Raw genomic sequence first — 25050 nt, 5'->3', positions numbered from 1 at the left:
TACAGAATGAAGGAAATGGCTACAAAGTACATGGGGAAATTGTTATGAACAAGCTACAACAGTTGTGTATCTAACTTAGATTATAAATACTACACCAATTAGCAATGATGATCATACAATATAAGATATGAGCTTTGACACTGCTGGGAAAAAAGTTCTAACACTACATCTAGAAGAAGGCTGGAGGGAGGTCTCGGTTGTAAGATTTAGCACACGTAACCTTCCCCATACACATCACAACCCCAAGATGATTATACAATGTATGTTACATGTATGAATAAGGATGTGTTATGACTTCAATATATTGTTTTCTAGCAAAATTGGGGCAGTTCTTGTCCTTTTTACTTAGCTTGATTTCCCTAAATTCTCTCCCCGTAACTACATGTATTACCATGATTGTAAGGAGGTATAACTCATCGGTATAACAACTTCACTATACAACGTCATGGTCACAACATGTGATGATGATGTCATCAAGCTCTGAGCCTCAGCCAGAATCGATTTCAAAAATCATTTCCTTTATGTTTATGTGAAAAATTGCCACCTTCAATCTGAAATGCTTCATGAACACTATTTTACACAAGTTGTGATAAGTGAATTATTGGCTACGGGAGCAATAAAGTACAGATATATCTAAATGTTATAACGTTATAATCCTAACGTAACGGGATCAAAATTTTAGTGCAGCTGTCTTGGGTGTATCTCAGCGTTTATAGAGACTGTATATACTAGACAAGTCACTTTGACTTTCTGGATTTATACAGATGTATCTGTGCTTTCTTCCAACGCGATTGATCGCACTCACCTGCTATATTTCAGGCCCTTTCCCTTTCTATATTCAACAGACCGCAAAGGGATGTTTTCACCTGTCGCCATTTTTATTCTCATCTGACCATGACGGGGTCAAAGGTTATATTACCTGAAAGGTGCTCGAAAGGTACCCGAGTAAAACAGATTTTTCTCAAATAATCTGGATGAAAAAAACACAGTCAGATGTGTTTATGTTTTTTTGGATGTGGGAAGATTTTAGATTATTGTAGAAAACTGTTGAACTGGGCGCAGTTCCCGTTCCCAGGGTAGTCAGGGGTCGAGTAGCCATGTTGGATTTGCTGTGACCAAAGCGCGCAAAGACGCTCCGATCGCGAGGTCCATTTTGTCGCGTCTCGTTAAGTTTTCCCGATCTCCCAGGGCCTAGTGAGCAGACATGGCAGTTGTTCAGCAACCCGAGATCATAACCAGAGAGATAGGTGGGCTGCTTACCTCAATTTGCCTATAAAACCAGTTGAAATGTTTTTTTGTTGTTGAATGTTGGGGAGGGGGGCTACGGGTGCAGATCAAAATAGTAAAATTATGTTTATACATGTAACGTTACTATAAAATTACTACCTCCAAAATGTCGTTCTAACTGGAAGATACGATTTTGGCCTGCTATGGTGCAAATAATATATCCTTTAATAGTTATTTGAAAAGATATGAGCTGAAGCCATACCAAGGACATAATTTTATTTTATACACAATGATTTATACATTGCTTACTCCTTTCACACTTCAGATATCACAGCTCTGGCAGACACAGGAGCCACCACAGCCATCGTGATCGGCAATGATGACATCCTGATCTGTGGGGTTTGTCACAGGCAGTGGAACGATGTCAGTGACTACTTGGCACATCGAGCAGAGCGTAAGTCAACAAGGGATTCTACGTGTTAACATATAATGTTAAACTACAAGTAACATTACCTCAAAGTTGTTCTTCCCACAATACAATTAAGGAGAAGTCATCATAAATGATTGAGGAGTAAGTGAGTGAGCAGTACTCCATTTGTATCAGAGATACTTCTCCGAGTCCAATCATACATACACATTGTTGGTTGACAGCAACGTTTATATTTTAATTCAATCCAAGAACATTTTGAAATTTCATGCTGTAGATGTACTTTTATTCTCTGCTTTAAGAATTATTCTTTGTGCCTTTCTTTTAGACCCTACAGCTACTGGTGTCCATCGATGTGAGCTTTGCAAGAAAACATTCAGCCACATTGCAGTACTCCTGGACCACTACAGGACCAAGCACAGGGTGCCTGTTATACTAGAAGAACCTCAGCTGGACCTAAATGATGGGATGGCGGAAAACCAGCCCATTGAGTGTCAGACTAAGAGTGAGAGAAACAGTGTGCCAGAGGTGCTACAGGAACCTGCACAGGACCAGAAGGGCGATTTCAATTTCGTCCTGATCACAGAAACTATAAAAGGAGCAACATTCGAGTATGGTAAAATAGCCTTCAAGTGCCTTTACTGTGACTTTAAGGGGTTCTCCAAGTCAGCTATAGTGCTTCACATGCAGGACAGGCATCAGGAGGTGCTGAGTGGAGACCAGAATGTGCAGCCCAGAGAAGTCATCAACAGCAAAAATGCTAAAGTTACCAGCCTGTCTGCCTATAACCAGTCCAGCAAGGAGTCCACAAAGAGAACTAGGAAGTCGAGAAGGCGGAGGACTGGAGGTCCCAAGCCGAATGCAGAGGGACAGTTCCCTTGTGTGAAGTGTAGCAAGATGTTTCACCGCAGTAGATCATTACGTATCCACTTAGAAACACACAGAACTGAGAGGAACTTCCTGTGTGACACTTGTGGGAAGGCATTCAAGTCTCGCACCAAGTGCATAGGAAGGTTCATAAGGAGAAGATCTTCAAATGCACCCAGTGTGACTTCACTTCCACAGTTAATGCTGCTATCCATGCCCACAGGCAGGTGCACTCACAGGGAAGTGTGCTCTGTGACATCTGTGGGAGTGCGTACACGGACAAGTCCACACTCAACAAGCACATGCGCGTACATTCCCGCGACCGCCCCTACGCGTGTACCATGCAGGGCTGCACGTGGAGGTTCAAGAGCGAGACGATGTGTAAGGCTCACATCCGCGGACACACCACCCAGGGTCGCTTCAAGTGCAGCGTGTGCGGCTACGTGTTCCGGCACAAGCACCACCTGCAGCGCCACGAGACCAAGATGCACGGTGTCCAGCTGTCCAAGAGCCGGCCGCAGCCCCGTCAGGAGAAACAGACCATCACCACGCAGGTGGTGCAGCCGGACCTGACCCTGCCCCCCCTCCCCGGGCACCTGCAGCAGGTGGTGGTGGCCACGGACAGCCAGGGAAATGCCCTGACGTACGAAGCCGCAGACTTGTCTGCTCTTAACATCTCCTACCAAACACTCATCTCCTCACAGGACACCAGGACTATTTTCACCACCAGTGCTCATGACCCACAAAACCTATACGGCCAGTAGTTCCAGCTTGTAGCATGAAATTGAACTTGTATTTGGTTTCCTTTGTAGTAAAGGGATAGATTTTTCACTAATAATATAGAATTGAATCTACGAGTTACAATGATATTTCAGTATTGACTTTTATTTTGGTACTTATATTTGTATATTACTATGAGTGGACAAGAGGACTAGCTTAAATGTTATGTACTAGGGCACCTCAAGAATCTAAGCCAGTGGTCATGTTTGAAATAATAATCAAGACACATGTATGTCTCCCAACATTGTTGTCCATTTGGCTGTAATGATCTAATTCAATGTGAGAATGCCATGGCAGTCGTTAAAGGCATCCAATACGATATTGACTTTGAAAAATTGGGTTTCCAAGCCCTAGAAACTGTACTGGATGACTTTAACACTTCAGTTCACATAACTTGTCACCAGTCTTTGTTCCAGGCCCAGCACTGCCTAGAATGGTTAGATATTGCCTCCTATTAGCCTGCCCAAGTTAAGCTAAGGTCCCAATTACGCCGGTGCCCGTCGGGGATGTAGCCCCGGCTGGCCCCGGCCGGGTTCAGGAGTCGAGCGGGCATCGTCTGTCGTGGTCACAATTAAAAGTTTCCTTCAGTAGCATTTTGTTAGAAATTTTGTCACCCTCTTTGGTCGGTATCCGGCAGGCACCCGGCAGGTACCCAGCAGATTCTCTGACGATGTCTTGTATTGACCTATACGTAATGCAGAATTCACGTATTTGTTGTGATCATTTGATCTGTGAGGTCACACATTTTACCCGGGTTTACGAAGTACACACCTTTATTCTGTTCATCTGGTCTGTGACGTAAGAAATGTGTCCCGGTGGAATGCCGGCAACCGGAGGGGTACCTCCCGGTGTTCTCACGATGAGGTCACGGCGTCTTGTTGTTAGCGGGGCCCGGGTAGAATTTAACTCAGAATTAAATTCTTATCGGGGCCCCGACGGGCCAAAAAATATCCCGGTAGCCGCAGGGTGCCCCGCGGGGCCACGTCGGGGTCCCGCCCGAAAGTGTTAAAAAACAGCCCGGGAACTTCCCGCCAGGGCCCCTTTTCCCAATTGGGACCTTAGCTTAACTGGTCTTGAGGAGAGGTAATTAGTTGCTGGCAGTGAGAGACTGATATATATCAGTATAACACAGGTTAAGCACTGTCAACTTTGGAAAAATTTCAGAAGGCTGACAAAAATTTGGAAATTAAATGGTGATTAAATCATTAATGGTATGAAGCACAGCCCATAACAGCATTCTGTGTTTACTTTAATTGGAAGTAAAACAATTGGCCAGGCTGCTAATGAATAGGTTAATGGTTTAGCCAAGATGTGTCACTGCAGTGTCAGCAGACTCAAGGGAGGGAATAAAGTGTCATGTTTTGCCTTGATTTGTGACTCATGTATTTGTGTTTTTGTTATCTCTTTGTGGCAGCTAGGTTTTTTTTAACCTTATGTAAACATTGACTAACTAAAAGAAATGCATAAACATGGTACTAGTAGTAAAAGACATTGCTCCCTGCATAATTTGGGACAAGGGAACCGCCACATAAAAAAATGGTTGCTCCCAAGTATTACATTCTCTTTTCTGGGGTTTTATTCACTGTACAATTTGGTCATTATCCGATGAAGGCGACAGTGATCATCGAAAATTTAATCTTTGTGTACCCTTTGTGCTGGAATAAAGTTCAGCATCGTAGGTGTACTATGATTACTACCAACACGAATGAACTTCTATGATAATTATTGCATAATTGATTTTGTTTGAATTCCACCTATCAGACCTCGTCAGTCATCAGGTATCAATAAACATGTAGAGTGTAGACCTCACTAGGAAGTGCGGAAATCACAGACCCGAGTGGCATACTCTTAGAAGCAACTCCTTACTGTTGTGCCTGAAGCCGGGTAGGATCCACCTGCTTTGAAGTTGAAGCGTGACTACAAGTTCAAGCATTAAGTCTAACTCGCCTGTAGAGGGGTAAGGAAATATATTGTTTTCTATCTCATTACGGTATGCCTGTCCTATTTTGAATGACTTGATACTTTACTGTAACTACATGAGCAAACCAGATCTGTTTAATGCTTTGATGAAGGTTAGACATCCAGGTGCTCAATATCGACAACACACACACACAAGCTATGGATCCTTTCAGAAGTGTCAGGGCCCTGACATACTACTGAGTATGGCCATTACGTGCGTGTTGATGTCTCTTTTATACGGAGATGTATTGATGTACATTCACAACCACGTGAATGTACATCAACCATTGAAATTGGCTAGGGAAATTGTCTAGTGAAATTGAAACAAAAAGTAATAAGTGAATTCATTGCACTTGCAATTGGTTGAAATTGCTTCTCTATTTATAATAAACACAGTAGACGGTTGAATATAATTAATTTGATTTCATACTGGAGTCATTACATTTTCGGTGTTTGCCTATATAGCTACAGAAACAGGCAACTCTTTCCAGTTCTAGGTGAAGATCATTTAGTGTTTCGTATACCTGAAATTCCAGTCTTACGTAGCTCAAGTCAACCAACGATGGCAGTAACGGGCATGGAGAAGACCAAGAAGGCGTCAAAATATGTTTACGATGGGAAGAAAGATTGGTCAAACACATGGCCCGCTCGTGGCGAAAAACAGCGCCAGACAGGGCCCGCTAGACTGAGTCAAGGGAGGGGTTCTTCCAATGATGATGCCGGTAACATGTTCGAGGAGCATAACTGTCAACATCCTCCAGAACCAACAACTCTGGGAGGCAGACGGAGTGCTTGGTTCCCAAACCCTATGTATAAACAAAACTCCCTGCGCCCAAACGTTCGAAATCCTAGTCCGGTGTATCCGCAAACTGACCGGATGTGTGGGCAAAATACTGACCAAGAACCCGAACTTGATACAGGTGAAGGCAGTGCTTGCGTACGACCGCGCGCAGTTACGCACCGACAAGGTGTTGAAGCCGCTATTCGGTCAGCTGGCAATGATGACATTAGTACCTGCTCGCAACAATTCGCTGTTACACACCAAAATGGCGATGAAACGGCTTCTTGGCCAGCTAGCAGTGACGACGATGTCTTCATCCAGCCATACGCTGTTCGATACAAGGAAGATGACACTGCTGTGAACAGGCCCACGGACACCGGTCGACAAACCGTCGGCATTGCCCCAAACGATGACGACATCAGGCCATACGCTGTTGCATACATGTGCCAGGATGACACGGTGGTTGTAAGAGGTTTGAATTCGCGACAGACGCAACATAAAACCAAAACGGCTTCAAACAGAAGCAATGATATCTCGACCAATTTGTCGGGACTGGACTCATCCATGAATGACATGTGGCCAAACGCCAGTGACAGTCACACACACGACACCCAGCCTTCCTCCAGTGCACGTCATCTCGACCCGATGTACTTGCGATTCCCCCTCCACCCCAATCCGATCAAGTTGATGCCTAATCCACTGTACGTGGAAGACGATCACAGAACTTGCGGTAAATTATTGTTTCTCGTGTGTGTGTGTGCGCGCGCGTGTGTGTTTGTCTGTGTGTGTGTCTGTTCTTTGTCTATGTGTGCCTGTGTGTTCTTGTCTAGCTGTGTGTCCCAGGCGGGATATGACTGCCTCAACTAGTTGTTCACTTTTCCACACATCCATTCATTGTTTCATTTTCACATTTTCATTCGAAGTTTCTGTTATATGTACCTGGTCAGGGTGTGAGTATCGCCGAGTGTGCGTTGCTGTAGTGACAGTTATCATCCTGGTGTCCTTAACGTTCGGGGGGACGTTTGCCGTCTTATACTTCAACACCACAGGGCGAGATGTTGCAAAGGTAAACCCAATGTTTTGTATTCTTTTCGCTTCTTTTCCCTTCCGGGCATTAGTTATTTCCTAGCCTGAATCTAATCTTCAATCAGATGTTAGCTGCCAGTTTCTGTTACGCCTCTGAGTGTTAGTACAGAAGCGGGCAGCTAGGGAAGAGATTCGGTTTAGACTCCCAACATCTGCTTGGAAATTAGTTTGCAAGGTGTTTGTTTGAAGCTTCGTGGAACGAACACTACTGTAGCGAGGCATGACGTTCTCTTCTCGTTAATTAATTGTTTTGTCTATTCCACGCGCGGACTATTCACTATTTGTATGATATATGATTATATATCAAAGTAGATCAACCTCTACTGGCGATGTGCTATGTTGTCCACAGCCGACACCAGCCGTGGACACCAACTGCACCCGTGGTGACACTGTCTGCCACGGGTATGGGCAGGAGACAATGGCCGATCTCTCCACCATGTCCACGGTAACCTACTTCATATTCTCATCTCTGCTCTTATTTCAAACAGCGAGATTGCTACTGAACCTTTCTGTTCCATCCACAATAAATAAATATGAATAAATAAAAGGTGGTGTCACACAGAGAGATTATGAAATGTCGCTGACTAAAAAGTGCAACATGATTTTGATCACAGTTTTCACTACGAATCGAAGTAAGTTACATTAAATTAAGTGGTGCATATGGTTTTGTGTCGCTAGATATTGTTCATTCAGTATTTTAGTTTTTTACGTCATACACGATGATCTAAAAACTGAAGACTTCATACTATACCGCATACACAGCTCTCGCCACCTGTGAACACAGTTCACAGCAGTTTTATACCCTATGTTGTATTCTCATTTCCCATGTCGCATTTCATTGCTATGTTGCATTTTATTTGCCATGTTGTATTTAAGTTACGTTCGCTTCTTGTATATGTATGTATGTATAGTATAATGCAGTGTTTGTATTCAAACGACTCCAGGAAGACTAGTGTTGTATTATTGTTGTACGCACTAATGGAGATCGATCAAATAAACAAATAAACAAACAACACCACCTACACCCCTCGGCCTGGTCCTCCTGTCTGCTGCAGTACCGACGGAAACCGCGTGACGAACACGGTGAGCGCCGTGATTTGCTGTCTACATGTCTCAGACAGCCATTACTGACTAAACTGTGTAACTTTTTATCATGATCATTTTTTCATTTTTAGTGACATGAATCTTGTTACCTAACTTACCATCATGTATGGATGTTTTGTTTTTGTCTGTTTGTTTGCTTGTGTTTCCGTTATTTCCAAGTACGAGGCACGTTGGGGGACACAGACAATAAGTTAGGACAAATTAAAATGGTCCAAGAAAGGTAAAAGAATCTCATTTCCTATCTTCGATTTCCTGCTGTCTGTTTTCGTTGGCGAGCCAGTGGGAAAATGCATAGATAGAATCAGGAATTCACAATAATTTATAAACAAGAAATTTACAAAAACATATTTTGCAAAGAATGTAATAACGTTGTATTCCATTCATTCAACTCCACTCCACTGGATTAGTCAGTGATACAAAGCTGTATTATCATAAAAACCATCGTTCTTTTGAAACTATCGTTCTTGATAACTTTTTATTACTCTTCATGCTCTTGGTTTTCAGATTAAGCCTACCAACGGTTCTGTCGGACGTCCATTGCCCACTGTGACACTGCCGCCAACCTACAACAGACCACAAGGTAACTTTGTAAGATATCAGTTCCTTTAGAGTTACGATCTCTATCCAGTCCTGTCTATTGTTAGAATTCTCATAGGATATCTACATATGAAGATGTATACAATTCAAGAACACCACACCTATATAGCGAAAGAAGAGCGTATGCAAAGTCTTAAACAAGATCCTATTACTATGGATGTACCTGTGACAATGCATAAACAAATGTCATGTCATTGCAAGTGCCGGGATATATTTTTTTTTAAATTTGGAATGTTTGAAAAATTCGTACATAACACCAAAAGCTCTTTTGCAGAAAATCCTGATGGAGGCGTGAACTCTACGATCACTTTTGGTGGGGCGGGGTCAGCCCCGGGGACATTTCTACAACCCCGCGGAGTGGCCATATCTGCTGACAATGAGATATTCGTGTCTGACATGAGGAACAAACGGGTTCAAGTCTTCAACATGAGTGGGGTCCTTCTCCGCCTCTTCGAAACAGCAGTGCCCGGCCAACACGATAGAAGAATAATGCCTCACGATGTTACCATAGACGGAGAAGGGCGCGTGTGGGTAGTGGGTCGAAGATTTCTCTCTAAGTCACTATATGTAGTACAATACAGTCAAAATGGCCAGCCGGTGACCAAGTTCGAGAGACCTTGTGGTCACGTGTGTAATAGCCTTGCCGTGGCTGTGGGAAAGGAGAAAATCACTGTGGTCACCTATGACGAGATTTTGATGTTCCGACTGGACGGCACGTTCTATCGGAGATGTGGAAAGAGTGAACATCGTCAGTGGTTCGCATCCGTGACATCGGACATGGAAGGGAAAATCTATGTGACCGATTCTGGAGTCTCCAAGGTGAAAGTGTACAATTCGTCCGGACATTTTCTACTGAGCTTTGGGGACGGACTGAGTCAACCCCGAGGTATCTGTGTGGCCACATCTGGGCATATAATCGTGGCGAATCTTGGAAAGGGGCGCGTAGACATGTTTAACAGCGTTGGAGAATTTGTCCGCACTGTTGTTAAAGTCGCAAAGCCCTGGGGTATCGCTGTTGGACCAAACGGACAGTTAGTTGTGACTAGTGAAGAGAAGAACACTGTGTCAATTTTTCCTCGCCAGTTGGTTTATCCGGAATAATCTCCTAGCAGATCTTTTGGATTGTGTCTTGCTTGCAAAGGAATTGCTTGGACATTACTTCCCCAATGTTTCAAAGTTATGTTGTTTAGATTTATCCACGACTTGTTGAAAACTTTTTGTTTTAATTTCTACTATTAATGTAGAAGCACAGATGTATCTTTAGTATAAAAGTCACAACGCAATCAGGTCCCCCCTAGTTCTTGGTAATGCCCAGGTCTCCTTTGGGGACCGTTTCTCTGTAAAATATGAATTACACCACAACTTGGTCAGTACTGACTTCACTATTATGCTGTAGCTGCTTAGTGAAAACTGTACACACAGGCACAAAGCATTATTTCAAATGTTGAATTTTGAAGTGTAGAGATCCTCTGATTAAATATCTATGGTTAATATTATACATGTATTTTGCCCTGAACAGTAGAAAACAGTCCTTTTCTTCTATTCGTAGTTGTAACAGTTATTCCATCTTTCAATGCAGTGGTATCAATCATTAAAAGTTCCAAATTCATTGTTTAAGTTTTGAACCAGCCTGGTGTGTTGACTTCATGGCTCCTATCGTACCATTTTGGGTCATAAAAGGATGCCTAGGCCTGTTTTTATTTCAATTTTTTTTTTCGCCCGCCCGCTCCATTATTTTTCTAGAAAAATCCGTTAACTAGGAAATTAAATTGGTGTGGCCTTAGCTGAACAAATAATTCTCTTCATGTATCAGATGATTTTCTATTGGTCACTGAGCAACAAGCAGAGTTATGCTTTAGGAATACCTAGTAATGTGTTTGAGCAAGTCTTTAACAAGTCAACATGTGCTGCTTGCTAAGAAAACTTACGGACGGTAGTAAGTATTATCTGCATAGTCCACGATAGAAATTGATTGGACAAATGTGTGGTTAAAATGCTACCATTTTAATTCAAATTGCGTCATTAAAACACCTGTCTGTGAGTGTGATGTATTATGGTTATGTCCCTTAAACTTATGATTGAATGTAACAAATGACACACAATCCAAGTCTCTCTGGGCACCTTTATTTACATGTCTTCTAAGTGTGATAATACAAGGGTATGTGGCCACTACTTGGTCAAAAGCAAAAGCTTGCATATGTAGTTCCTTTTGCAATTACAGGATATTTAGACCTGACAATTCATCACCACATTTTCTCAAGGTTGAATCTTTGTTTAAGTATCCACACTTACATCAGAGAGTTGGTATTAGAACATTTTGCTCACACTATAATTGCGTTGAAAGTAAGCGCACAAAGTTTTCCTTATTTCTTCTCCTCTGCTGGTGTCTCTTCTGGCGGTGCCTCGTGGCCCCTGCCCTGGGTGTCCATGAGTGGTTTAGAGCCCTGCCTGTGTGCTGGGAAGGTCTCCCAGGTGCTGGAGATGTCAAACTTGCGGAACTCCTGCGCCAGCTCCACCGGCTCCTGGACAATCCGCTTCAGTTCGTTGTCGTATCTTATCTGTTGGCAGAAGCACACAGGTCAAACCCCTTTCTGATTTCCAACTTGACACAAATCTTAGGAAGATTTCAGAAAATGTACACAAGTTAGGCCACACCAAGTAATTTTTCTGGATGACGTCCGAGCACATTGATTTTTGGTCTGTTCTCAGAAAAAAAACAAGAAATTGCGCTTCCTGTAACTATGACCAAAGAGTCACGACAGTGCTGCAAATCATAAGGTTAACGTAAAACCCGTAACGCGAAATATGAGCACAAGAAACAGGACAAGGAAGACAACTGCTGTTCCACTAATTTAGTGCTGTTTTCATGACAAATAAAATACTTGTTGATTGTTACTCTGACTCTTATTCAATTTGTGTCCTAACATTTGTCGTCCCTTAGTATACTAGTATTTGAAACCTAGACATCTTGTTTTTTTCTACCCATGTTTTTTTTTGCGCTCTCGCATTAGATTTAGGGTCCTTAGAGGACATTATCCATAAAAATTACTTGTTGTGGCCTTAGCTAGAATAGAAATAGGTATAATAATACAGCGTGTATATATCACTAGGTTAATGTTGTATGAAAATGCATACAATATTTATACGTGGTATAAGATTCATGCCCTATTAGAATTGTCATTGGAAGCTAAAAATACTCAACAAGAAAGCATGTACAGAATTTTGCAGAAATTGGACAGATTGGAAACAAAATAAATACAAGTTAGGTACTGTATAATAAGCAAGTTTACCTCTACATAGCCACTGAGTGGAAAGTCCTTTCTGAATGGATGACCCTCGAAGCCGTAGTCTGTTAGAATCCGCCGCAGATCGGGATGGTTGGAGAAGTACACCCCGTACATGTCCCATGCCTGAGCAGAACATAGATCATCTCACTATGTTAACTTGTATATACAATAACTGGGTGGTGTTTAGTACTAGCACATGTAACTGATGAATTTGTTGCACTTTCCCTATATTGGCTTTTGGGTCCAAATAGGCAATGCTGCAATGCTATAGATTTCACACATAAGTAAACCCCGTTGAAGAGGTTCATCAGTCACGCATAGATTACAGTTAGTAGAACATTCATCAATCAGTGACTGTTTTAAAAGGTAGCAATTTGCAAACATGTACCTTCAAATTTTCGACAACCACTGTATATCTTACCACCGAGTAACCTAGTCTCGGGAAAACATGAGATTCTGCAAGGAGGCGGGCAAGGCCAGAAGAGCTACAGAAGTCACTCCGTGATCAAGATGTACAGTGGACGTTGAAAATTTGGAGGTTACGTGTTTCCTACCTTTCAAAACGGTCACTGTTCTACTAACTGTTAAAGTAAACCCCGTTTTAAAGCATGCTTTAATAGGCCACACAATTTTTAATTCCTAGGTTCTCAAATTTGCTGCTTCATTGTTTCCTCTGACAACAACATTTTCAGTAGTCCTCACCTCTCTCTCGTACCAGTCGGCTGCCTTGAAGACAGAGTAGCAGGACTCGACGGGGGTAATCTCGTCTGTGTAGGTCCTGACCCTGATGCGGGAGTTGTAGGTGAGGGACATCAGAATGTACACCAGCTGGAGGACAGAGGGTAGAGAGTAAGAGATAAACACAGTGAATCCATGTGTGTATACTGTTGCAATGCCTAAGTGGGCAGAGCGCTCGCCCTGCATTCGGTACATGTAGGTGATGAGTTCGTTCCCTGGCGGAGTCATACCTCAAGACTTTAAAAATGGTACATACTACTGGGAAAGAGTACGGGAGTTAAACACACACCACTGCCAGTGGACTAGCCCCCTGCTGTAATGATGAGAAACTACGAAACGGAGATGGGCGCTGCCATATGCGACCATGCTTATGGAGGGCTTTAATCCATGTACTAAGGGGTCTAGTCAGTCTTTGATTTTAGTCTGTCACATTGTGATTTGATCTGATTAGACATGCCAATCTTGTCTGCCAAGAGTTCACAATTGCCATAATTTTTTTCCATTTCTACCAAGAAGATTGATCAATGGAACCAGGGTTCCATGCAAGTCACTATGGCTACATATCTCTGTGATATAAGGTGTTGGTATATAAATACATGTATGATAAAAGAAAAATAACAAAACTTCTGTATCTCCTACTACCAGCCTTGTTGTGTATTTCAAAAGGTCCTTGCCCCGGAACAAACAACTTAATAACACATCACAGATTACACAGTGCACTAATTGTTATGACGTCAAGCAGCGATAGCCTTAGGCGTATAGCTGATGTCATTTGCATTGGTTCAAGTTAAAGACAAAAGTCTATGTATTACTAACTGCTTTTAATTCCACGTTACTTGCAGTAATATAACACATGGTCATAATATGTAGCAGTTACACTAAACATTTAGATTCTTGGTCTTATTACTACAACATTAAGTCAATGCAATGAATCATTCAGAAATTTGGTTTGACATCTGACACCTGATTATAATTATAGATAATGATGTTGGCTTTGAAAACATCTACGGTGTGCATATCTATGTAACGTAGGCATCCAGGGGTTGTCTGAAAAGTAGTGCTTGAAAACTGAGGGATCTACTGTACCCTGACTTTACAAAACATAGTCTCACTAAAGATTTGATTGTATAATGGATGTTTTCCACTGGATGAACTCTCTTCACACCCCTACATTTTCTGAACATTTCTTCAATGAAAGCAGATCACATTTCTGGTCGCCAAGAAGCCGTAAGTTGAATTCTTTTCATTGTGGAAACTATTTTCTCTTGATTGTCATCACTGATAACATACAGCTGCTTATGAATATGATGCCAATTCTTTGATGTTACAGGACAAGGGAAGCATCAGTAATGCTATTGAGGAGAACCTTTTCCCTGGGACTTGTTGTGGGAGTCACCATGATTTTGTTGTTACTAACCATGGTCCATCAGTCATATTCGCCAAGTACATTCTTCCAAGGCTACAACTCTTTGATACAACCTGAAGATCTACAAGCTGATCTAAGCATTAACAAGATCCACAGGTAATAATTTGGGGGCATACAGTAGATAATGGAATGTATCTCGATCCAGATCCAGATTTAGCTTTCTTTCTTTTACTTTTAGTTTTAGTTTTACTTGTTGTTGTAGGCCCCATGTTTTGTACTATAGTATAGGGTCCATTTTGTAGATACATAGGTTGGATATACATGTTTATCCCTACTCTTTTCAAGGATGCACACAGCACATGTGTATGATTTACGATGTCAACTAAACCAATTATGTAACACGTGCTGAAAGCTATTCATGTAAGTAATAGGGGCTTTAACGGCTTGTAAACAGTGAGTCGAGGCATTTGCCCTTGGGGAAACATGCATGGTGGACAACTTATTTATCACAGTCCACTGCACAGAGAGTAAACAGACAGGATCCAGCTAAAAATACCACCATATTGCTTTCAAAGAGTATGCAGTAGTAGTAAAGTTAACTTGCCATGAATGTATTTCTCTTTATTACCTATAGCTACATGTATATCAGTATACATGTGCATTTTCCTTGTCTTGCAGGGATGAAAAACAGTTGTTGAGAAGTACGAGACAGGGGCAGGTCTACAATTTTTGTGCACCGCAAAAGAAGTTTGTCTTCATAAAGACCCACAAAACAGGAACATGCACTACCATTAACATCTTCCAGAGATATGCGATCTATAACAAACTGAAGGTGCTCATGCCTGTGGGCCAAGGACCACTCAGTTGGCCATTTCCTCCAGAAGAAACGGACTACATCCATACGCTTGACGAAAAATATGATGCACTCATGCACCACTTTGTGTACAACAAAACTTGGCTAATGACCAAGTTTCCCCCAGAAACCCCTTACATAAGTAAGTGACAACCTTTATTCTGAATCAAGTTTAAAGCAGAGACAATCTCCCCATAAAAGACCACTACATGCTGCTACCAATTTATTAGTTGCTGCATCTGTATACTTTTATACAATTTGTAAATTGTGGAATACTCCTTTGATTTGAAGGTGAGACTGTTTAATTATGTTTACCGAAGGAAAACATACTGTTTTTGCTCAGTTTCTTCTTCTTCTCCAAACAGTTACCTCTAACCTGGTCAATGACGTGAACCAGTCTATCACCATGGTAACTGGCATTGGGTTACATCATGTTGCAATTTTATAGTAGGAGAGATTTAGCTATAGACTCCTGTCACTATTATGCGAATGTGTTTGAGTAAGAATTAACAGAACAGACCATTGGTGAAATTAAACATTATGCATTTGCTTTGCAAATGTTACCTTTTCTAGTTTACACATTTTGTTCACTTTATGTTTCAGCAATTCTTAGGGAACCTTTCAACCATCTGAAGTCCCAAATGAACTACTACCACCTTCCCAGGCTGCTAGGCATTGATGAGCATTCTAAAGACACTGTAAAAACCTTCCTGAAGAACCCCTGGAGCTATAGGAACAAGTCAGAAGCTTTTTTCGCCCATGTGAACGTGATGTGGGACGGTACCAGAAACCCCCTGGCCTCTGACCTGGGATGGCCGGCTCAGAAGGCAGACAGGGAGGTGAGGGATGATCAATGAAGCATGTTAGAGTACACATTGTTATATTGAATGCGTGGACGTAAAAATGGATTTTCAGCTTTCTTATGATCCATCTTGCCCTATCCCTTATATTTGGATATGCATGCATATGGGTTATCATCAGGAAGAAGAAAGTCTCTTCCCTAATTCAAGTATTTTGATTTGATACCGGTAACTCAATGTAGATAAAAAAAATTCAAATTCTTTTTTTCTTCTTCTAACATTACCAAAAGCAAAATCATCCCAATCTTAAGAATAAACAGAAAGAATCAGTGTACATATGCATATACATGGAATCTATCAATATATGCTTTGTTATTTGAGCAAATATTTTCTAAAAAAGCTTTTTCAGCTTTTGCCTTTTTCATAACTGCATATTTATTGTCTTGACCAACAACATGCAGGAAGAAGCCTGCACTTACATCACTCAGCTGGATAAAGAGTTTACCCTTGTGATGATATTAGAGCACTTGGACGAATCAGCTGTTCTCCTGAGACGCTTAATGTGCTGGGAGATTAAGGACGTTGTCTATCATTTGAGAAAAGAAAACAAGCGCCACTACACTTACAAGAGGTACGAGGCAACACCAGAAGAGCTGGACAATCACCGACGTTGGAGTGCAGTGGATTACATGTTGTACAACACATTCAACAAGTCGCTTTGGAGAAAGATTGCTGCTCAGGTAACGGTGATTGTGTTCATGTTGTCATATTTCAGTTGTTCTACTGATATGTATTATAGGTTCCAATCTTCATAGAGCAATTCTTTTAACTTTAAAACTTATATGAAACTTAGCTATCTTTTAGCTGGCCATCACACACAACATAACCATCAGTATATAGTCTTGACTTGTTTAAAACTGTTGACAAACTACTTTAAAGGACTACAGCTTTACAATGTGCAAACAGCTTCAGAATGCCAACAGCTGTGATTCAAATATCCAACTTGGTCTGTTTGTCCAGGGTTGTCAAATGCTACTCTCGTGGCATGTGTGGGACTCGAACCAGTAATTGCTTGAACCAATACTTGCAAGATTCAAACCCAATATTTCCTCTCTCTCGTTGCTTTTTTTAGGGTCCAGACTTCTTTGATGAGCTCCAATATTTCAGACGCATCAAGAAGGTAGTGAGTCACCATTGCACAAAAGTAATGACTGGACGCAAGAATGGAACACTGGTAGTTAATGCGTCCAGATGGAGTCCTGAGTTTGAAGTGGACTACACATACTGTTCTTACATATACTCAAAACGGGTAGGTATTAAAAATGGAATTAGACTCAGAGGTATTTCACATCAGTTTATTTATATGTACATTCTATGAAGCATATTTGAATATTGCAATTTCATCACAATCTATATGTTTCATCATTATATAAATTTTAATATTCATCGCTTGCTTCATATAGGTTTGGAGACTTGATGAAGTGATGCGTGGACGCAGATATACACAAAAAGAATTAACTTACAGTATCCTGGATAAAGTCGTCAACTTGTTACTCATACACAAAGGCCTTCCCACCTTCAAAAACAGGCATGATGCCATTGCAGCCGGTATTGTAGGTATTCATACCCATAAAATACGTGTTGTTCATAAAAACTGAAGTACCTCAAATCTGTAAGGCTTGGTGGGGATGTCCACACATGCGATATCAGCCAGAGACCCAAACTGGGCGTTGTGGTGGTCCTTCAGGAAGGACAGGACAGGAACAACTCCCTCTGGGGCAATCAACACCTGGCAGGCAACAAGTTGGAATCATGTCAACTATTCTTTTATGTAGAAAGAAATAATGACTTTTCTTTTTACATCATATACTTGTAAGATACATCCTTGTCTACTTGTATCATAATCTATGTCAGTTATGCTTTAATGCAAGAAATAATGATTTTTATAAACATCCTTGTCTACGTCTTGTGTCAAAATGAAAAAGGATACATCAGATACTGTACTTTCCTGAGGTACACACATACATGTACATTTGTGCAGTACTCCATTTGTGACACTACACAAGTCATCTGGATCATAATTGTACAATCCATTTCGTTACGTTGGCAACATTTCTTTAGTCTGCATAATGCTACATGAACCAAGGAGGTTAACCTCCTTGCATGAACGTAAAAGCGTTAACGAATACTATCTAGCAAATTAGCAATATACATAACACTATGGAAGGAAAAGTCAAATATGATACCTCAAGTTCATTTTGGGCGGTAACCTGGACCGTCTGCACATACTTGGGTAGACATTCGGCCACGTACTCCCCAAACACTGTCAGCTGGTTCTTCATCACTTCATCTTTGGGCCGTATGGTAGCTGGCAAATATAATAAAGAAATATTAATCATAATTACATGTGCATGTATGAAAAAAGCACATATCATTTTTCATTTCGTTTACATATAATTTTTGTCAAGAACAACTTTTGATACTGTTGTAACTTGGAGTAAGGTCCTTTGTGCAAGATATCTATTTTTTTTTAATTTGAAGCTGTTTATAACGTACCCTGTACTACCTGTACATAATAATTTTGTAAGTACAGATTTACATGTGTATGACTTACTCAGTCCACCTGAAGTGTTGGAACAAAGAGCTCTCGCAGCAGTGTGGAGAGGCTGGCACTTAAGACGAGCTGGAGAAAAAACAAACAACATATAAGTTCCCCACACGACTCGTTATATAATACATGTTTGGAAAACTTGACATGGGTAACCGGGTGGAAAACTTATGTATACCGGTGACCCCGCCCCCCAAAAAGGTACCATAACATTCTAACAAAGATACCGTGTTTAACATCTATCATACCAGGCAACTCAGCACCTTTTCTAGACTTGTCAGACGCTTAACAGAATACAATACAGGCACGCTTACCCCCGTTCCGTAGCAAATTTCCCGAGGAGTGCAGTAACCTTCCCAAACTCGCCGCCATTTTGGTTAGCACTGAAGAACAAGAAGGCTGGGATTGGTCGATTACTATCACGTGATTAGAAGGGTTACAAACATTTTAATGATTTCTTCCTCATTTCAGAAAATAATACACTTTTGTGACAAACCTATATCAATATTTGCTCTAAAATGGTCCTAAAAACTTTGTTTGATGAAATATTGCTGTTAATTTTGGATCCGCACCCGGTCAAGAGGTCAAAGGTTATCCTCACCAACAAAGTGGTCGTCTGCTAGCTAGTCTGCTAGCCTAAAACAAGGAGCTCAAAACAAGACAAAAATCCGATCGTATGGTTGATCAGCGGTTGTATTAGCGTGTATCTTGAACTTTCAAGTCAAGAATTTTGGTTTAGTACGAAAGTTTGCAACCATGTCTGAAAGAGAAAGACGATTGTCGACTGCAAGTTCGTCGTCAACTACTGCAACCGAGAGGGGAGGGGGGCAGGAGAGAGAGAAGCTGCAGTTGCTTTCACTGTCCACTGGCAAGTTTATGGACATCCCAGAGAAGGACAGGGTTCGTTTCAACGTTTTCAACACGTCTAGCATGCACTAGCATGCACTTAGTGTGCTGTTCAGTTAATTTTTGCCAAATCATGGCATAATACTAGTATCATGCTCAAAAATCTTGCTTGATCCTGTGGCAATGAAAGCAAAATAATTTTAGCAAAAATTTATAAATTCATTTATCAGAGTATAATGAACGTAAGACAGTTATAAAATTCTGACCACTTTGTAGTATCTTTAACAGTGTGACAACTTCCATTGCAATAACGTCAAAACTAACTGTTGTTGCATTCCTCTTTATTAGCTCGGTAAATGTCGCAGTGTTCAAGAGTTTGAGAAACTCAACAGACTTGGTGAGGGCACCTATGGTATAGTTTGTAAGTATTACAGAACTCAACAAGTTTATTTTCATGTCCATCTCTTTAAATCTCTAAATTATGCAAACAATTATCGTCCGTAGTGTCATTTTGTTTTTGGAAATAAGAATTGGTACATCAGAATGCTTTTAAGGAATTATATCTTCCAATGTTCCAGATCGTGCCAGAGACACACGGTCTGGAGAGATTGTTGCTCTGAAGAAGATGAGGATGGATCGAGAGAAGGATGGTAAATCCAAGTTGCAAGTTTAATTATTTATCCAGAGTATATCTCAGATCTACGGATCTGTTTTTCTCACATCCTTTGGCACACACATAAAAATACAGTCTTTTGTTTACTGTGTAAACCTAGCTACATACATGCATTTGCTAGCATATGGAAATTACATGCATCTATACCTTCAACTATGCATTTTTATGTTTACCGAAGGAAAACATATTGTTTTTGCCTGTTTCCTCCTCTTCTTCTCCAAACCAATAAGGTCAATGACCTGAACCAGACGTCTGTCACCATGGTAACTAGTGTTGGGTTATATATCATGTTGCAATTTTATAGTAGGAGGGATTTAGACTCCTGTCTAAATATGTGAAATTCAATGTGCTTGAGTAAGAATTAACAGAGAAGACCATATGCGAAGGTAAAAATTATGCATTTGCTTTGCAAATGTTTCTAGTTTACATCTGAAATCTTCTCCGCAGGCCTGCCTATCAGTGGTTTGCGGGAGATCACTCTGCTGCTGAATGTGACCCACAGGAACATTGTGGACCTGAAGGAAGTCGTGGTGGGGACCAAGAGTCTGGACAGCATCTTCCTGGTCATGGAGTACTGTGAACAGGACCTGGCCAGCCTGCTGGACAACATGGACACCCCATTCTCAGAGGCTCAGGTTTGTATGAATAATATTATAGCCTACCTTCTAGCTGCCTGGCCTACTGATTGACCCCTAGGGAAAGGGACTAATAAACCCAACAGTGAGAGACTGTAAGACAGGCTATACATGTATAAACACAACAAGTAAAGAGCAGACCAAGAACAAAAAATAGTTTTCTGTGTTGAATCCAAGGGATTGTAATTTGTAGGTTAAGTGGAAGGCCACTACAGGATTACTAATTTTTTCCTTAGTGCATGTATATAGGGAATAATGTTCTCATTGCCCTTTTTTCTGTCATGGTATGCGGGTTATATGCAGATAGATAGATAACCTTTATTGTACATTCATGCATACATTAACAAGATTTCCAATGCAACATGTACAGTATTTCAATACATGGGTTCTGAATCTACTCTTACTGGTAATACATAGGTTTACCTTCCATTAGCAATTATGAATATTACTACTGTAACATGAGTAATGGAAGTATGTTTGTCCTTGGTCCATCAGGTGAAGTGCATCATGCTGCAGGTGTTCAATGGACTTGAATATCTGCATGATAACTTCATCATCCACAGAGACCTGAAGGTTTCCAACCTACTCATGACAGACAAGGGCTGCATCAAGATAGGTGAGTCATGTGTTTAAAATCAAGATACAAGGCTACTGATTGATGAATAGATTCTATGTTCTCATTTCCTGAAACTCTCGAGCTAGTATGTGACGTCAAGAGAACCTGGTGGTAGATGGTTTACTAACTAATTAAGCAGATGAACTCATATACCATGAAAATTCCTTCCTCAGAGTTAAGGGCCAAGTTTTCTTTCTAATATATATTTTGCAAGGTAGACTTTTCTGAAAATGACTCATATCATGATCACCACTTTTTCAGAAATTGTACATAAGAAATTATAAGTTCTGTTGTTCTCCTATTCCATTGTCTACAGCTGACTTTGGCCTTGCCAGAACCTTTGGCCTGCCCCCTAAGCCCATGACCCCCAGGGTTGTGACCCTATGGTACAGGTCACCAGAGCTGCTGCTGGGAGCCAAGACACAGACCACTGCTGTAGATATGTGGTGAGTTCCACTTTGCAGCAAAGATGGTTTATGCCCTGTATTGTGTCCTTTGAATATCTCTGTGAAGTCATTTTTTTTCTTTGCACTAAGTCAACAAAACATGAGAGCTAAATCCATTGAATCGTCCATGGATGTTCCTTTTCAGGGCTGCTGGCTGTATATTTGGGGAGCTCCTGGCCCATAAGCCTTTGCTTCCAGGCAGATCAGAAATTCACCAACTGGAACTTATTGTTGAGCTACTAGGTACATCAACTTTTAACTTTTTAAAATATATGTATGAGAGTGTCATGTATCTACTTTTAATTCTCGTGAAGGTAGTTGACTGACCCATCTTGTGGCATCATGTAAGCCTAGAATCCTCTTTGTAAGCCTAAAATCATTGTTCCAAGATTTTAACAACAAATTCAGTACTACATTACTGTATACTCTCAGTTTTCATTATCCATTATGATTAAATTTTAACATGCAAGTCAAGTGTCTTAGAAAAGTCTGCTTGAAACACTTGAAACTTGTAACAAAATCTGTACTGGGTCCCCCTTTTCTACAATAACCCATCCTCTGTCTTTAGGTACCCCAAGTGAGGCCATCTGGCCTGGTTTCTCCCAGCTGCCAGCATTAGAACAGATCAGCCTGAAGAAGCAGCCCTACAACAACCTTAAACATCGCTTCCCCTGGCTGTCTGAAGCTGGCCTCAGACTTCTGAACTTTCTCTTCATGTATGATCCCAAGAAAAGGTAAGTGCAGTGACTTGTTGCTAGAGTGTGCAAGTTCTGGTTGTCTTCTTCGCAGAAAAAAAATTATTGAAGAACAAACCTACATTCAAATTTGTACAAAGTTGTTTCAATGTCCAAACAATGGTTGTTGTTGCATATTTCTTTTGAATATCACTAGATATGGAAGTGCTGATCATGAATCATTTTTGTTGACATGTTGTTTGTTCCAGGGGCAGTGCAGAAGAGTGCATCAAAAGTTCATACTTCAAAGAAAAGCCCCTCCCCACAGAGCCAGAGCTGATGCCCACCTTCCCACACCACAGGAACAGGAGAAGAAATGTGCAGAGACCAGAGGCCAGGTCAGGAGTTTGAGTCTGATTTCTCTGTCAATATTTGTTATCCAATCCTTTATGCATCAATGCCCAGTTGAACTTGCATTCAGAGATAAGATGGGAATGTCATTTTTTTGTAGTTGATCAATAGATTAACAGGTGGTTGTAATCAATGCAATTACTTTATACTTAGGCCAAAGGATCAAGACACAGCATACAAAAGACCTGATTTTGGACAAGCCTTCTCCTCACCAGTAAGTCAAATTGGCAAATGTAATGTACAATATTTAAACTTCAGTGTTGTTGATTGCTCTACAATAGAAAATACATGTAGTATTGTAATACATGTAATACATGTATAATAGTTGATGTGTTCTTAATCAACTTGCTTTACTCACAGCATGATCAAACATCTGTGAAACAGAATTTTTTTGTTTCCTTCTCACTTACAGGCAAAGAAGATGAAGCTATGACCAATGGCAACACTGGCCATCAACAAAATACACTGACACAGTGGATGCTGATCACCCATGTTAGATCATGCAAACTCAGTATCATTTCTAGCTCAGGTTGCCATCAATCCAGTTGGTCAATTTGTGAGGTGATAGAACTGTTACTGTTTTGCCATTACTTGCGGCGGTCTCATCACTTCAAGCAACTTCCTTGTAACATGGAAGAAGTGAGTGTACAAAAGACTGGGCAATATCAATATGTTTACTAAGTAAATTGGGTTAATGTTTAATGTTTAAAGTTGGGTTATACCATCTTAACTCTTAGAAGGGAGGTTTCATTACGTACAGTACTAGTTTGGTACCATAATTACATACCATCACATCTAAAAACTGAATGTGACATCTTTGTGGTCATATACATGTATTATATAATTTAATAGGGTCTTTAAAATGTAGTTTTCTCCTTTCATTGTTCTTCCAATTTGTTACATTTTGTACCTCACCAGTGAAAGCTACTGTTCCTTGGAGATTCTTTTGTAGCAAGTTGCCCAGTAGTTAAGCAAACACATTATTTATATAGACACTTGAAATGGCCTATTGTCTGCCACTACTATTAGACTTGAGAACAAAAATGTTGCTATGCACCTATAGGCTTTTATTCAGGGTGGAGCTGCTACATCAACAGGACGCAAAATCATGGCTGTACCATCAAGTTTGGCGACACAAACCCATAAAGAACTGTCTGTCAGCAACTGTCAGGAGCAGGAGTCTCCGAGGGTCACATTTGGTGGAAAGGGACGAAGAAAAGGACGGTTTGATGGTCTAAGGGGTGTTACCGTGTCAGATAAAGGGGAAATCTTTGTGGCAGACAGCGGGAACCAAAGGATCCAAGTCTTCACCTTGAAGGGAAGATTTGTCCGACAGTTTCCAACAGTGGTGTCATTTGAACAGGAGATGTACCCACTTGACGTAGCCACAGATAAGGAGGGAAACCTGTGGGTGGTGGGAGAGACCAGGCCTGCTGATTTTGCCGTGCAGTACTCCAGACGGGGCAGGGTACTGAGGAAGATTGACCTGAGGTATACAGGGGATAGATCATCTGGAGGAGTTGCCGTGGACACCAGGAGGAACCACATCCTTGTTACACAAACCATACGGGACTGGAAAACACATGGTGAAGTGCAGGTCTTAAGGCCAGATGGGACATGTGTGAGAACTGTGGGGCGTTTCCAGGGCATGAAGGATCCACAGTACATAACTGTTGATAGGCGAGGTAACATTATTGTGTCAGACGTCTGCACACACTCTGTTTATGTGTACAAGAAGGACGGCCAGTTTCTGTTGAAGTTTGGAGATGAAAGTCTGCTGAAGCACTACATCTATGGCATCTGTACAGACAGGTCAGGTAATATCATTGTTGCCGTGTCACCTCAGGATGCCTCCAGTGGACGTGTGGACATGTTTGATAAGACAGGCAGATTTGTCAGACACATCACTACAGACATGAGGCTGCCATGGACTGTTGCCATGGCAACACAGGGGCAGCTGGTGGTGACTGATTATGACAGGAACACAGTCAGCATCTTTACAACTACTGAACCTGAGTAAGGTGATACGTGAACTATTGTCAATCTGTAAAGACACAGAGCAAGTGTCAGTGTTACGTTGGTGAAGGTTACTCATCCAGGAATACGATAAATAGATGAAGCTGTTTAGTCTTTTCCAACTGGATAATTGAAAGTTCAGTGTTCTTTTACTGTATGTCATAATTGTGCACACTGTTTTTTTAATTCAAAACATTCCAAAAAGACAGAGAAACAGATTTTAAATTAAACCTCTTTTAATGTTGTCCACATA

General features: G+C 41.1%; 4 protein-coding genes and 1 pseudogene across 4 annotated transcripts in view; 3 read left to right on the top strand and 2 right to left on the bottom strand.

Moving 5' to 3' along the window:
• The window catches only part of LOC109473584 (probable phospholipid-transporting ATPase IIB), a 32213-nt gene extending 31230 nt beyond the window's left edge, over positions 1-983 (bottom strand). Inside the window, exon 1 of the mRNA XM_019773484.1 lies at positions 806-983. Within this exon, the coding sequence (XP_019629043.1) occupies positions 806-888 (83 nt within the window). The 5' untranslated portion in view covers positions 889-983. The remainder of the gene's footprint in view (positions 1-805) is intronic.
• A 122-nt stretch (positions 984-1105) lies between these two features.
• On the top strand, positions 1106-3764 carry LOC109473596 (annotated as a pseudogene).
• A 7166-nt stretch (positions 3765-10930) lies between these two features.
• On the bottom strand, positions 10931-18878 carry LOC109473610 (NADH dehydrogenase [ubiquinone] iron-sulfur protein 3, mitochondrial-like). The gene is made up of 7 exons (XM_019773533.1): positions 18795-18878; positions 18487-18555; positions 18119-18240; positions 17536-17661; positions 12818-12943; positions 12119-12238; positions 10931-11386 (listed from the first exon to the last, which is right to left on the bottom strand). Exons 1-7 carry the CDS (start codon positions 18850-18852, stop codon positions 11192-11194), a joined length of 816 nt encoding a protein of 271 aa, XP_019629092.1. The 5' UTR covers positions 18853-18878; the 3' UTR covers positions 10931-11191.
• Positions 18879-19088: 210 nt separating this feature from the next.
• On the top strand, positions 19089-23526 carry LOC109473603 (cyclin-dependent kinase 10-like). The gene is made up of 11 exons (XM_019773522.1): positions 19089-19380; positions 19675-19747; positions 19905-19976; positions 20447-20634; positions 21130-21250; positions 21567-21696; positions 21842-21939; positions 22265-22430; positions 22640-22768; positions 22935-22995; positions 23194-23526. The coding sequence occupies exons 1-11, from the start codon at positions 19237-19239 to the stop codon at positions 23212-23214; spliced, it is 1203 nt and encodes a 400-aa protein (XP_019629081.1). The 5' UTR covers positions 19089-19236; the 3' UTR covers positions 23215-23526.
• Positions 23527-23782: 256 nt separating this feature from the next.
• Positions 23783-24937, top strand: LOC109473608 (tripartite motif-containing protein 3-like). Its single transcript, XM_019773531.1, has one exon. The coding sequence runs from the start codon at positions 23890-23892 to the stop codon at positions 24799-24801; it is 912 nt and encodes a 303-aa protein (XP_019629090.1). The 5' UTR covers positions 23783-23889; the 3' UTR covers positions 24802-24937.
• The last annotated feature ends 113 nt before the right edge of the window (positions 24938-25050 follow it).

This window comes from Branchiostoma belcheri, unplaced genomic scaffold (genome assembly GCF_001625305.1).
Source record: "Branchiostoma belcheri isolate BF01 breed outbred unplaced genomic scaffold, Haploidv18h27 scaffold3, whole genome shotgun sequence".
Lineage (NCBI taxonomy): Eukaryota > Metazoa > Chordata > Leptocardii > Amphioxiformes > Branchiostomatidae > Branchiostoma > Branchiostoma belcheri.
The sequence above is the reverse complement of the archived record's forward strand: the minus strand, read 5'-3'. Positions and strand labels throughout refer to the sequence as shown.